Here is a 13,293-nt window from a genome sequence, read left to right as displayed (position 1 = left end):
GCAGATTTTCTTCCACAGATGGTGAATCTAGATGGTGCGTCTTGAAAGAAACCCTTACTCTTTGATTCTGAGGGACTGACACCAAGACCTGATGTTTACTGTTGATGTTTTAGATTGTGTTAGGATTCTATTCAACTGTAGCTGTGCTGGAAATATCTTGACGTGACGTCACATCATCTATGTTTGGCTAGTTATCTGCAAGAATAAGAAGAAAACACCAAACAACAAAATGGACCCATAAATGCAAGGTACATCACCAATAGCTGTTTTTTAACAGTGTTAAACTGTTTCAGGGTGGAATTTTTGCTTAAACTTCACAGTGTTTTCAGTTTTAGTGCTGTCTAATTGGAATTCCTGAAGTCTGTTTCTAGCTGTGATGGACTGAACTTGAGATCTGTGTGTAGCTATGGTGGAAATCAGGCATAATCCCCAGCCAACTGTCAAACCTAACATCCTGCTCGCTCCGAGGCTTTGAACCTAAAGCTCCTCCACACATCTCCTCCACTTTGGATCCTCATTTGGAAATTCAGCGTTAATTCCTATGGCTTTCTCTCTACTACTTTTTACTTTCTTTGTTTATCCAATACTTTGTTGGATTAACCCTTCTCTCTCTCTCTGTCTCTCTTTCCAGCCTCTCTCCAGCCTTTCATTGCCATTCATTATTAGCTCTCATTTTATTAATCCCAGCAATGTGTGGTCTGCCTGTTGACACTGTATCGTGCTGAGTGTTTAAAGCATGTTGGAAGAAACAGCGGGATAAGGCGGACTTTATACACACCCTTTAAAGTTGCTGAGGACTGACACAAAACAGCAGGGGAGTGATCTTCCGGACTTCCCTTGTTAAAGTCATGTCCAGTTTAAACTGGTCGTAATTCTTCCCAGCATATTAGACTGGTCATGCATGGCCGGGGCCTGTCTGGAGCGCACCTTAGACTTCTGAGAAATCACACATGTAGTCTTCCTACTCCTGTGCAAGTAATTTCAACTGAAGTGTTCTCTTCCAAAACACTGTGTATTTTGGAATACATAGTATTTTTTGAAAAAAGTGTAATATCAATAATGATAATTACTATACGTTTATCATAAAGTATCTCCAAAATATAGACATTTTGCCAACCAAGAACTTGAATTGCCTATTATCCTTTAAAAGAGTATTATTTGTTATGTTTCCTATCAATCAGCAGGTACATTTTTCAAATCATTTTGGACAAAACTCTTGGGTTCAAGTTGAGGTGGGAGCTGAATCACACTAAAGCGGAGCAATTCTCATTCGATGAACTGTGAATGAAAAGGCCTTCAAAGTTTTGGACACAGTGTGTTTGCACCGCAGACATCCAGCGGCGTTCATATTTGATGCATTACCACTGACACGCTAAATTTTGATGAAAGGTACAATGAGGCATGCAACCGGTTCCCTTTTCCACGCTAATGTGTTCTGGATTCTGCTGACTCGGTGCGTTTCAACCACGCCATCAGACAGCACCATGCCTGGCATTGAGAGCGCTGACTTTGATGGAGTGACCTAATTACCCGGCAGTTCTCTCCCTGAAAGCCCGGCTACTGCGGGCAGGGGGACCTGTAATGAGACGGGTCACAGGTTGAAGTCCCACACCCCGTCTGAAAGGACAGCTGATCAAAGCAGGAGACCCGGTGTTAACTTGACATTTAAAGTGCTTCCTGTCTGAGTAATGAAGGGACATCAGTGTCTCCGAGGGGGATTAATGCGACGTAGGGTTCCTTGATGCTCTTAAATAGATGTGATGCACTTAATTTAGCTTGGCTGGCATGTTTTCAAAGGCCTTAAAACTCTAGCAATGTGCTTTTTCAACACAGGAGATACTTAAAAGGCTTCATATCAAACAGACAGCATAGCTCATTTGTGCTATCTCTGCAGTTTATCAAAACTAATTATCAACAGCTCATCCTCCAAGTGCAAAAAGTGCAATATCTAGATGTGTCAGAAAGAATGAAGATGCACTACTTTGGGCATGCAAATACCAACACCAACACAAGCAAAATAAAGAACATGCAGCGGAGTTTGCAATAGAGGGCATCATTTCACAGCTGAATGCCTCTGCTAAGGGATAATTGGCACAACATTCATCAAGCCGTCAGCTAGTTGCACTAAACTTAATCTGTGTGCCTCCAGGCCTCATTGAGACAAATGAGGAGGAGTAGCCCGTAACACTTTAATTACACACCGGTAAGGACACCATCAAATCCTGCCAATCTCCATGTGGCCCCGGTAAAATGTTATCTGCTATCTGCCATTTGGCCTGAGGTGCACACACTGAAGCTTTAGTACGGAAATCCAAAAGATGTGGAATATGGAGGATTAGGATAGAGGTAGAAAAAGTCCCTCTGTCAAATCCAATGTCATTTTTCTTTGAAGTATTTAGTCTCACACCTTTGTGGATTTAGAGCTTTTTGTGTGTCGCCTTTGTCCAAAAGGTATAATCAGTGATTTCTTTCTTCTTTTATCAGCTAAATGCAGAAAATCTCAGCTCAGCGTTTAAACAAACACCTTTATCCTCTGAAATGCAATCTTGTCTGTCAAAGTTTCACAGTTTACCTCAGGCTTAGAGGAACGATCAGTTACTTGACTTTTCCTAGTGCCAAGCAAAAGCAAGCCATTTTCCCTGTGCCCTATCTAAAGCCAAGAGGCTCATTCATCAAGCTGTGTGTTTTTGCCAGTGACAAACTGGTTGTGGAAAGAACAAAGGCATTAGGTTCTTATGACGGTGGCATATAAGACTCATTTTCCCTTGAAATTTCCCTCCTCGATAGACTGCAGTGCTAATACCATTGCCCCTCTCCGTCTCCATCTATCATTCTCTTACACTCTCTCCGTCCTACCTTATCTCATTCGGAATCTCATTTCAGTCTGATTAAGGAGTTAATAGGATGAGAAATGGAGTGCGAGCCGAACCGCATCTGTCCCCCACTCCCACACGAGGGCTGATTTGCATTTCCTTATTGTTTGTGGCTGCAGTCAGCCGGTGATCAGGTAATGTGATGTGGAGGATTTTCCGTTCTCCTGCCTCATGGTAGAACAAATAGAAAAGAACTGAGTTAAATCGAAAATACTTTATGCTGTTTAATTGTGCTGCATTGTTCTCTACCCTGAGTGTTTTCTTCCCCTCTACCTACCGTCTGATGCAACGGCAGCTTAGCTGACTATGTCTCAGCAGCGGAATATGATACAGGAGAAGCCGGGCAGACTGCTCCCGAGGTGCTCTTTGGGCCCAGCGGGTGAGAAAGACCAAGGACAGATAAAGGAAAGGAAGTGAGAGCATAGTTTCCCTCTCCTCTCGTTCGTTCCCTCGCTCGCTATCCTCCTCTCTTTTGTGTTCCCATGCGTCGCGAGACGTCTGGCTCATAATCGAGGAAGCGATTGCCCCGGTGGCCCGCCCCGGCGTATAACGAGCTCCCTGCCAAGATAACCACGACTGGGGCAATGGAGGAGGGCATTGCCAGAGTGATAAACGAGCCAGATGTGCCGGCGGTGGCAGGAGGGGCAGGGAGAGGGGAGTGGGGGGGGGTTGGCACCGAGACCTGGCGGCTGGCACAGGGACAGTGGCCAGGACTATTGTGTCTGGGCAAAGAGGTGGAGGGCGTTGATGACATACCTGCTCCCCCTGGGTGATAGACACACGGAGAATGTGATTTTTCATAATGGCTTCTGACAGCCACGGCGGGTGATGAAATCTTTCAGACTGTAATGCAACAGACTGGAACATTGGAAAAAGGAGCGCTCAGTATCTTGTCCCAGGCAGGACCTTGCTATTTCATTTCCTAAAGCTCCCTCTCTTAACTTTCTTTGTTTTTCACACCTCTCTCTCTCTCTCTGGTGTGTGTATGTTTGCGTGTCTGCCTGCCTCTCCATGAGCGAGTGAATTAGACTCACTCTCCTGCCGCTTAGCTACTACATCATGGTTTAGGAGTGTTAATGGATGGCTGGGTGCTAATTGAAAGACAGGTGTTGTTTTGCATCTGCTAAGGTCTAGCGGTTGTGAAAGCACAAACACACACACACACACACACACACACACAACTCATTTCTGCCGAGCAGCGGAGAGAAAAAACATCACAACTCCCTCTCTCCCCACTCTCTGATCCCTCTGGGCCGCTCACTGCAAGCCCTCTAATAACAGTTCTGGGTTATCATGCTGCCAGAAATGACTACTGGAGAAGTTGCCCCAGGGGTATGGTAAAGCCTTGCACACTAGTAGGTAGCACACACACACACACACACACACAACCCCCCCCCCCCCACACACACACACACACACACACACACACACACACACAAACAGGAATACATACACATTTTCACAGGACATTTGTAATGTAAAGGGTCGGGGTTAGGGCTAGTAAACCATATTCACACAAACAAACACACAGAGGTATTTATAGACATTTCCACAGGAAGTTTGAGATGTACAGGACAGGATTACATCACAAACTTCACAATGTTGACACAAACACACAGAGGTATTCACAGGCGTTTTCACAAGCTGTAGACAATGTAAACGAGATTTCCATGCACACACACGCCATTCGGGGCCAGACTGTCCTTGCTCAGTAAACCCAAGGGGATTTTTTATTATGCTAGTTATGTTTTTTACGAGGGCCATCATGTTGGCCGAGGAGCAGGTTTTCTAATCAAATGTAGAGTGCCTGTGCGACGAGGCTTTCCAATCACACACTGAGTGCCACAGTCAGATGAGTCAGTGTGTCCTGCTTGTCCTCCTCAAATGACTTGTTGTTGAGTTTGGATGGGGAGAATGGAGTGTTCCTGCGGAGGAAGCATGGTGTGGGTGTGTTTGTTTGTGTTTAGGGGCGGGGAGGTATGTTTGGTTCGCTTACTTGACAAGTGGACCAAATCATTTAACAGAGCGGGGTGTGTTATTGTTTTCCTGCGCATACCTTTTGTCACCTTGAAATGAAAAATTAACTCACCCCTAAAATAGTTTTTCCTGTTCAACCCTTCTCTCTTTCACACACGCACGCACACATAATGAGGCTAGATCCTAATCTAGATTTACTTGCATTTATGTGTATCCAATTACTGCAGCAAATTACAGTTGGTGGCAACTCTGCACACAACTGGAATACCTCCCTTCTGTATATAGTCTCTTCCTGTTTAGCAGATGAAAAATGAGAACAGCTTACTTTTCATCCACCAACTGTGCAATCTGCATAGGCAAACAGTTTTCCCAATTATACTCTTAATGAAAAGCAAACAGTATGCGACACACACAACTTCCACATAAACAAACCCATGTAAGTACACACACACTTACACAATTTAATCCACATACAGCAACCATTAACAGCTGGCTGAGGTTTCCCTCAGAGGGAAGGAAGAGGAAATTGGATACACGCAGACACCAAGGCACACAGAGAGGAGAGCCAACACGCACATCGGCCCCGGCGGCACGCATTCATTTACCTTTCCTAGCAGGAGGAGGAGCGCCTGCCGAAACCGCAGCCTCTGGAACACGAAGAGGTCGTACGCGGCCGACACGGCCAGCACCGTCACCCCCTGCTCCTTCCACAGCATGCTGGCCGCCGCGCACCACAGGCTCCCCAGCATCCACACCCAGCACTGGGCCACCGAACTGCCGCCGCAGCGCCTGGTCTGGAAGGCCCCGCGGGGGTCCCTGCGGAGTCCGCAGTGCCTCGCATAGCAGAAGAGAGACAGCAAGAAAAACAAGGCGGCCCCGACGTCCGCCCTCCCCACCACTCCGGCGACCGCCTCAGTGTGCACCGGGTGCGAGGCGAACAGAAGTCCTGCCAACAGGCTCCAGAGTCCTCCGCCCAGGAGCGGGCGACAGAAGGCGGTGAAGAGGGCCGCGACCGCCCCGTGCAGCCCCACGTTGACCAGGTGGTAGCCCCAAGGACGCAGGCCGTCTAGGGCGTGGTTGAGACGGAAGGAGAGGGTGCAGAGCGGGCGGAAGGACTTGTGGCTGCCGCTGTGGGTGAGCAGGGTGCCCCAGAAGTCGTCATACAGGATGTTGGTCCAGGGCGTCTCTGGGAGAAGGTCCTGGTTGGTCTTGATGGCTCGGCTGGAAGAGAGGGATAAATAAATTATTATGAAACAAAAGAGTTTTCTTATTTTTTAACTAACAAATCATTCATTTTCTGAAAGATACAGAGGCAAGTACACAAGAATGTTTTGGATGGTTCGGACAATTCCAGAAAAGAAACAAAACCAGAAAAACAGACATCCGTTTAAATTGAATTCAAAGCCCTACATCTTGAGACACATGCTGCATGTACAGCATAGTAAAGGATAATAGGTTTTTCAGAGTGCTGATGTTCCAGTCGCTGAATGTGAAATGTGATCGACAGATGCCTTCCAGGGAAACTATCCAGGTGCAGACAAGACTTGACAATGAGGATGGCAACTCTGATACACAGGCCACAGAGTGTGGGATTTAACCCAGACACAAACTCACAAACAGCTCACAAACACACACATACGCAGCATGTACGTATGTCACATACATATACACACGTTCAGACGGCCAGGTGGCTACACACCCCTGAGGCTGCTTTGGAATCTCATAATTAGCGGATCATTAGGAGGGACAGGAGCTGCATTCGTGTACACTAACAGACTGCAACAAACGAGGTTCACCACAGGGATTAACACAGAGTGATGAATGGCAGCTAAAACAACCCACAGCCGACTGGGAGAATGGTCAACAAAACATTAAGTATTACAGACAAATTCATAAATTTCATCAGAACTATAACTTGCATACAAAATATACATTTATTGTCAATAAAATGTATTTAAATTGTAAATGCTGCATTTCCCCGAAGTGAGGCAGTGTGCCAGAAGCGGTCACAAGGGGGGAAAGTAACACAAACACTGACGAACCCACAAGAGCCAGGCAACACGGACAGTATGGACATTTTCACGGCAAGTTTGTTTGAAGGGTTTTTTACGGACCCGAGACCATTTACACCGAAAGTCCATTGGTGTGAAAGCTGTTTTTGAACTCGGCTGCAGTTCAGAAAAGCAGAAAACGGGGTGTGGGGGTCCAGCAGTCCGCTCCACAGTTATGTAGTGTTTTTCATGTGGCCTAGCCCACTGATATGATGGGGTGTGAGTGCAACTGTTATCGTAACTGTTCACACTATAGCCTAGTATACAGTACATGTACATCATTTAATGAAAGCAAAACATTTGGAGAGCAGATAACATATCTGACTGGAGCAGGCTCACTGTAATGATCTCACCTTCATGGTGCCAGTGCATTGAGAGCAGGGCACAGAACACACGTCTCACATTAGCCCGTGTCGTAACAACACTTAATTTAAAAAAAATACGCCTTCTTTGAAGGTGCTGCAGCAGGATTGTATATGCAGCCAGGCGTAATTGGTGCTCATCGTGAAAAGAATTGTGGCCCCAAATAAACAACTAGTTGGCACTCAGTAGAGCGCATACCTCCGCCAAAGCTATGCAATTATCAATATATGGCGGTTCCACATTGGATTTTCAACAAAAGTTAATAATTTCCTCCATGCCACATTACCAACTTGTTTCACATTACGAGATGCACACATTTTCATGACTGGACCTGAAATGGGACATGAGATCTGCCTGTTCAAATTCTTGCCACTTTTAAGCATTTTAGCCGATTATCACAACACCACCTGGCCAATCTGCCCTTCTACCACTGGATCACGTTCAGAGAGCGGTTATGTCTAAACCGCAAATGAGCTCTCCAGTGCCTCCATGTTTGATTGGGTCAATAATGGAGGGTTTGCCTCTTCTTCTGTCTGCTGATAGGCCACAAAGTTTGATGGTGTTACGTGAATCTGTTCGGAAGTTATATTCATTTTTATGAGAAGCCACGCCCACTGCCACACCCCCTTTGGCCAATCGGTCTGAAAAGTTAATCAGTTCTTCCTTGCCCCATGACCAAACTTTCCACAAAGTTTCATGCAAATCCGTTCATAACTTTTGGAGTTATTCTGCGAACAGACAAACAGACAGATGGAACGGGGTGAAAACATAACCCCAGTCCAACTCTGTTGGCAGAGGTAAAAATAGAACTAGGAACACCAAGCATCTGCTTTCTTCCATGTTTGCAAGCGCAAGTGATAAAAAGTGACGCTGACGTAGAGTGACATGCAAACACACCGTGGTTCAGTAGAACTTTCATGTGTGTGAAAGCAAATCTGCGTGGGTGAAAAACATCCCGAAACAAACTCGGGGTTGGACTCAAGTAATCGGCCCCAGTGTGAAAAGGCCCTAAAAGGCCACTAGGGCCACACCATATTAACAAATAATCATATTGCAATTATTTTTATGAATATTGCAATTGCAATATAAATTGCAATACAGCGTACAAACAGATTTTTCAATATTTTAGATTTTTCAGCAAACAAGAAACATTTTTGCTAAAAAAACTGAGATGAATTAGATTAAAACCAGAATACTATGTTTCGAAGTCCATTTTGAACAGCCACGACTCAGTAATTCTCAGTAAACTCAATAATTGCAGCCTGGCGATTTGGAAATTGTAGTAGTTCATATTGCAATTTTCGTTTTCTTTCAATTAATTGTGCTCCCCTAGCACCCAGCTTGGGTCCCTATACTGAAAGTGCCTTAAATCTTTGGCCAAATAAACTTTAGAACCAGAAATCAAAAATGGAGCAAGCACAAAGAGACAGACAACTTGCCCAAAACACAGAACACACGCCAGAGGGTGAGACTGATCTCCCCCTCAAACACACACCAACTGACTATGTGCTCAAGCAAACTGAGGCGTTTTGAAAGCTAAGCTCTGCTGTAGGCAATGCCACCTGGCATGAAATACTGGGTCAAACTAAGAAAGAAACTTATTTCAAATGAACTTGAAGTAGCATGTAAACAAAGGCTAATTATAAAACAAGCCCATAACATAATACAGAAAACTGTGTCCATGTCCTGTGCACCGCAGTACGTTCCTTGTAAAGGTGCTGCTGCTGCAGAAAAGAGACGGCATCAAGAAATGCTAAGTTCAATTCATACTGTATTGTAAATGCCACAGAACATCAAAAGATAAGACAGCCGAATCCACTGTTCTGTGTCCAGGCGAGCTAATTAGAGACAGTGAGGTGAGGACAACCGGGAGACGGGGCACAGCAAATTGGACTCGGTGTCTCAGGCAACCTGTCCTTTCCTCCCAGAACAACACCACCCGTACAGATTAATCACCAGACCAAGTTTGCGTTTGTATAGTGTGCACACACACGTCGGCACATGCACACTCGGGTGGTTATGTGTGAATGAATGTCATTAACTTTGTGTTTCCATATTTCTTCGACCACATTGGCCCAGTGACAAGCTTCTGCTCTCAGGGATTGTTTAACATGTTTCTATGTGTCTGGAGCAGCAGAGCGGGGAGAGGACGTCGACAGGGGGCCGGCTGAGGACTTCCTTTGTCTAGAGATTGTAACTTAGTGCAGAGAGAGAGAGAGACAGAGAGAGAGGGAGAGAGAGAGAGAGAGTGCTGCCAGCCTGCAAACAGCATGGTAAAGAGAAAAGACTGACAGTGACAGAGAGAATGAGCAGAAAGGGGAAAAACGGACACCAAAGAGCACACGAGCAAATGAGCCTACAGATCCTGTGAAAAGCCTACGACAGTCCAATACATTATTCCCAATTTAAATCTTTTATCCCTCAAGCCTGCAACCTTAAGTCCATGACCCCGTCATCGCGTGAGCTATAGTGAATTGCTGCATTTCCCAGGATTGTTCTCTGTCGGGGAAAAGCAAGCGTGTATTTCTCAGGCTCCGAGTCGCAGCGAGACGCAGCCAAACTGGAATTCTCCCTAGTCCAATATTTCTAAGGATCTAGATTACATTACATCACTCAGTTTACAGATCTCTTCCTCTTTCCTTCTACTGTAGTTCCTCAGTGCGCTGTTATTTATATAATGTTTTACAGTCCCACTACAGTACAGTATATGATATGGTGCTGGGAGGACTGAGGATAGTAGAGGATACATATTTTTAAAAAAGTTTATTGATGCTGTAATTGCATTAAACTGATAAGTGCAATGTCTTGGGCTTGGTATTAGAGTATAGATCAACTAAAACATACAAGCATTAGTACACTGAGTCCACGATTACCCCCATAATTCAAATAAAATAAAATTAAGATTCACTATAGAGGATGAATGTATTCTTTAGTATTCTCTCAGGCAATTAATAGTACACTAGCAAATCCAAACACAACTAGATTCACCCCCCACCCAGTTCCCTGGTGTCCCTTGGCATGTCTTGGGTCTCAATACTCTTTGGTGATAAATAATTTAAATATTCAAATCGGCCCGAACCTCTCGTCTCCCTCCCTGCTCCTGCCCGGCGCTGCAGGATGAAAAGAATGCATTAAGCCATAAGGGGTTTGAGAATAGGTTGTAAGTACTGGTGTGTGTGTGTGTGTGTGTGTGTGTGTGTGTGTGTGCGGGCATGTGTGTGTTGCTGTGCATGCATATATCCGAATGGGCTATGAGTATGTATAATAGGTATATACATGGTGTGGGTCTTCTTGCAAGTGTGTGAGTGCAGGCATATGAGGCTGCATGTGTGTATGCATGTGTGTGCGTGTGTGTGTGTGTGTGTGACAGCAGAGCTTGTGCTGACGGCTTCATTGGGGCCTGCCGCTGCAGCGGGGCAGATAGAGTGGTCTCCCGTAGTGATTGCTCTTACAGAGGGGGTCTTTTGTATTCAGCCACCGTATGTGGGGCAGGCAGGCTGGCTGCGGGGCACTCTATTCACAATCCTCAAAGTACAGGACGGGTTTGGTCTTTTCAATTTTGCTTTTTTTTTTCTTTCTTTTTTTGGGGGGGTGGGGGAGGATTTTCCATCAGTCGCTGAAAAGAGACATTAGTGGAGAGGGGTTTTTTTTGGAGAGAGAGAGAGAGAGGGGCAGTTGCGATGGGGTAAGGTCTTCTTTCACCTGTCCACTGCTTTTAGTGGAGACGGAATTGGGCTTCTTTCAGTGTTTGGGGTGTGTGTCGTTTCAATATGCAAATGCAGCACTCCACTGCTCCCCAGCAGTGATCTCACCACCAGTGATTTGCTTTTTCATGTGCTGTAGTTGCATACTAGGCCTCTTTCAGTGACAGTAGGCCATAAAATATACTAAATGTACAAAATATAAGAGACACTAACTTCATGTACACTGATGACATGAATCCAGGTAAAAGCCGTTATCCCTTATTGGCTTCCCTTATTAAATCAAAACCAATTACTAAATTATTTTGTTTGTTTGTTTTTCAATGCCCATCTTCAGTCCATGTATGGATGAAATAGATACACAAGTGTACTGTATGTGTGTGCATGTCGTGTATGTAAATTTGGATGTGTTTGCATGTTTGGAGCACTGGTAAACAACATGGCACTCCTTTAATGAAACCTCCCCAGCCTCTTGGCCAACTGCAGAGAGTTATTTACCCAAGGCTCAAGCTTCAGTCTTAACTCAATAATTCCTGCCCCAGTGATTTTTACCCTAATCAACCCTCTTGAGGCTGCGGAGCTGTAGAGATCTTAACTCTTTCTGAACTATAGGCTTGAATCACCAGAGTCAGAGGCTGTGTCCTATAAAAAAAAGAGCAGTTCCCTTAATTGCATCCTTGTAAAGTTAGGTTTACAGATTTGAGATGACAAGTATGTGCACAAATACACATTACTACACTACAACACACTGCATTACTCTCTCTCTCCTGCTTCTTTCACTCTCTGTGGTCTGACTGAGTAAACGTACCTCCAGTTTAAATGTTCCCTTTTTATGTGCTCCATAAAAGAACACAGTAACATTAATCAATATCGCATTGCAAAACATTGCACTTCAGCCTACTTTAAATATTTGGGCCCTCGGCCAGCCTGTCTGTCTGCATCTTGCGCACCGTCCTGCCTACTCCCCTCTGAAAAACGTCTGCAGCACAAACTGCCGTCACTTAACGTAATCAGGCCTGGCTGAATTACAACCTTTTGTCGTAGAGTGCATCCTCCTGCTCCATGACGGCAGTAATGAGATGGATTAGCCAATCATCATAAAAACACGATGCTGTTAATGGATACTGGCCTGGATATTATTTCATGGACATCATCACCTCTTTGTTCCGTTTCTTTTTTTTTCTTTCGATTTTATTTTTGTCTTTCTTTCTTTTGGCCATTATTTTATCTCCACTTCTGTCCTTTATCGTTACTTAATTTATTCCTTCTTCTCTGTATCACCCATCCATCTCCCTCCCTTCACTCTCACCATTTATGTCTCTCCTTTTGTCTATATTTTTGTCAGTCTGCTATCTCACTTAATGATTCATGTCTGCTCTGGTACCAAGCCCTTTTTTTTAATACCCCTTGTCTGGCCAAGATCTATTAAATCTCCATCTCCTTATTGAGCAACCTGAGTGCTAATTAACCACACAGACAGAGAGCTGCGGCAGACAGGCCTATTCACACAATGCTAATGTAGGGGCTAGCACACCGCAGAAGTAAACACGCCACTCATGCTGCCGCTGGCTTTGTGCGGGAGTAACGGGAGATCAGGTGATTAAGGGTCTAAGAGAAGAAAAAGCCTCCATACTGAGCAGACGAAACAAATCCATATCAGAGCAGCACCACTACAGAGCAATATGATTACAGAGTATTCTAAGGTGCTGCCATCCTATTTAGAAATCTGTCTGAACTATCTATCTGCATGCCTACTATGTCGAACACAAGTAGCAGGAATTTACAGCTGGGCTATGGATCTACCAATATAATAATAAAACAAACAATACAATTACGGAAACTGTATACATGATAACATGTCACACAATTATTTAAGTGTTAGTTTCATGACACATCAGATAATAATCTTCATAACTAGTAAGCTTTATTTGTGTAGCACTTTTCGAATTAATGCTTCATAAACTATAAGGCCAATAAAGGCATTAAATAGATAAACAACAATACATTAATCAGAAACGGGCTTGCAAGAGAATAATACAGGCAAATACAGAGGGATTTAAATAATGACACTGAGCAATATTTTCCTAAGAAATATGTTCCCTCTGTGCTTCGTAGTTTATCCCAGCTCATCTGGAAGAAAGGACAAAATGTGTTTCTGATTGACTCGTCATGCGACAGTCTAGAATAAACGCGTGCTAATGTATTGATAATAAATGTCTGGGACAGATTTAGGCCTCGAGCTTTTCTGAGAGCTGAAAAACGTTTCGCATTGGGGAGGTGGTCTCCCATCTCACCCACAACCAATTATTGATTTCACCTTCATTTAGA

At 44.5% G+C, this 13,293-nt stretch overlaps 1 protein-coding gene across 1 annotated transcript in view; it reads right to left on the bottom strand.

The window, feature by feature from the left end:
* The window catches only part of tmtc2a (transmembrane O-mannosyltransferase targeting cadherins 2a), a 55,153-nt gene that overhangs the window by 24,170 nt on the left and 17,690 nt on the right, over positions 1–13,293 (bottom strand). The window contains exon 2 of the mRNA XM_071905678.2: positions 5,456–6,071. Within this exon, the coding sequence (XP_071761779.2) occupies positions 5,456–6,071 (616 nt within the window). The remainder of the gene's footprint in view (positions 1–5,455; positions 6,072–13,293) is intronic.

The sequence above is a fragment of the Centroberyx gerrardi genome, chromosome 24, assembly GCF_048128805.1.
Source record: "Centroberyx gerrardi isolate f3 chromosome 24, fCenGer3.hap1.cur.20231027, whole genome shotgun sequence".
Lineage (NCBI taxonomy): Eukaryota > Metazoa > Chordata > Actinopteri > Beryciformes > Berycidae > Centroberyx > Centroberyx gerrardi.
This window is presented reverse-complemented; position numbering and strand designations above follow the sequence as displayed.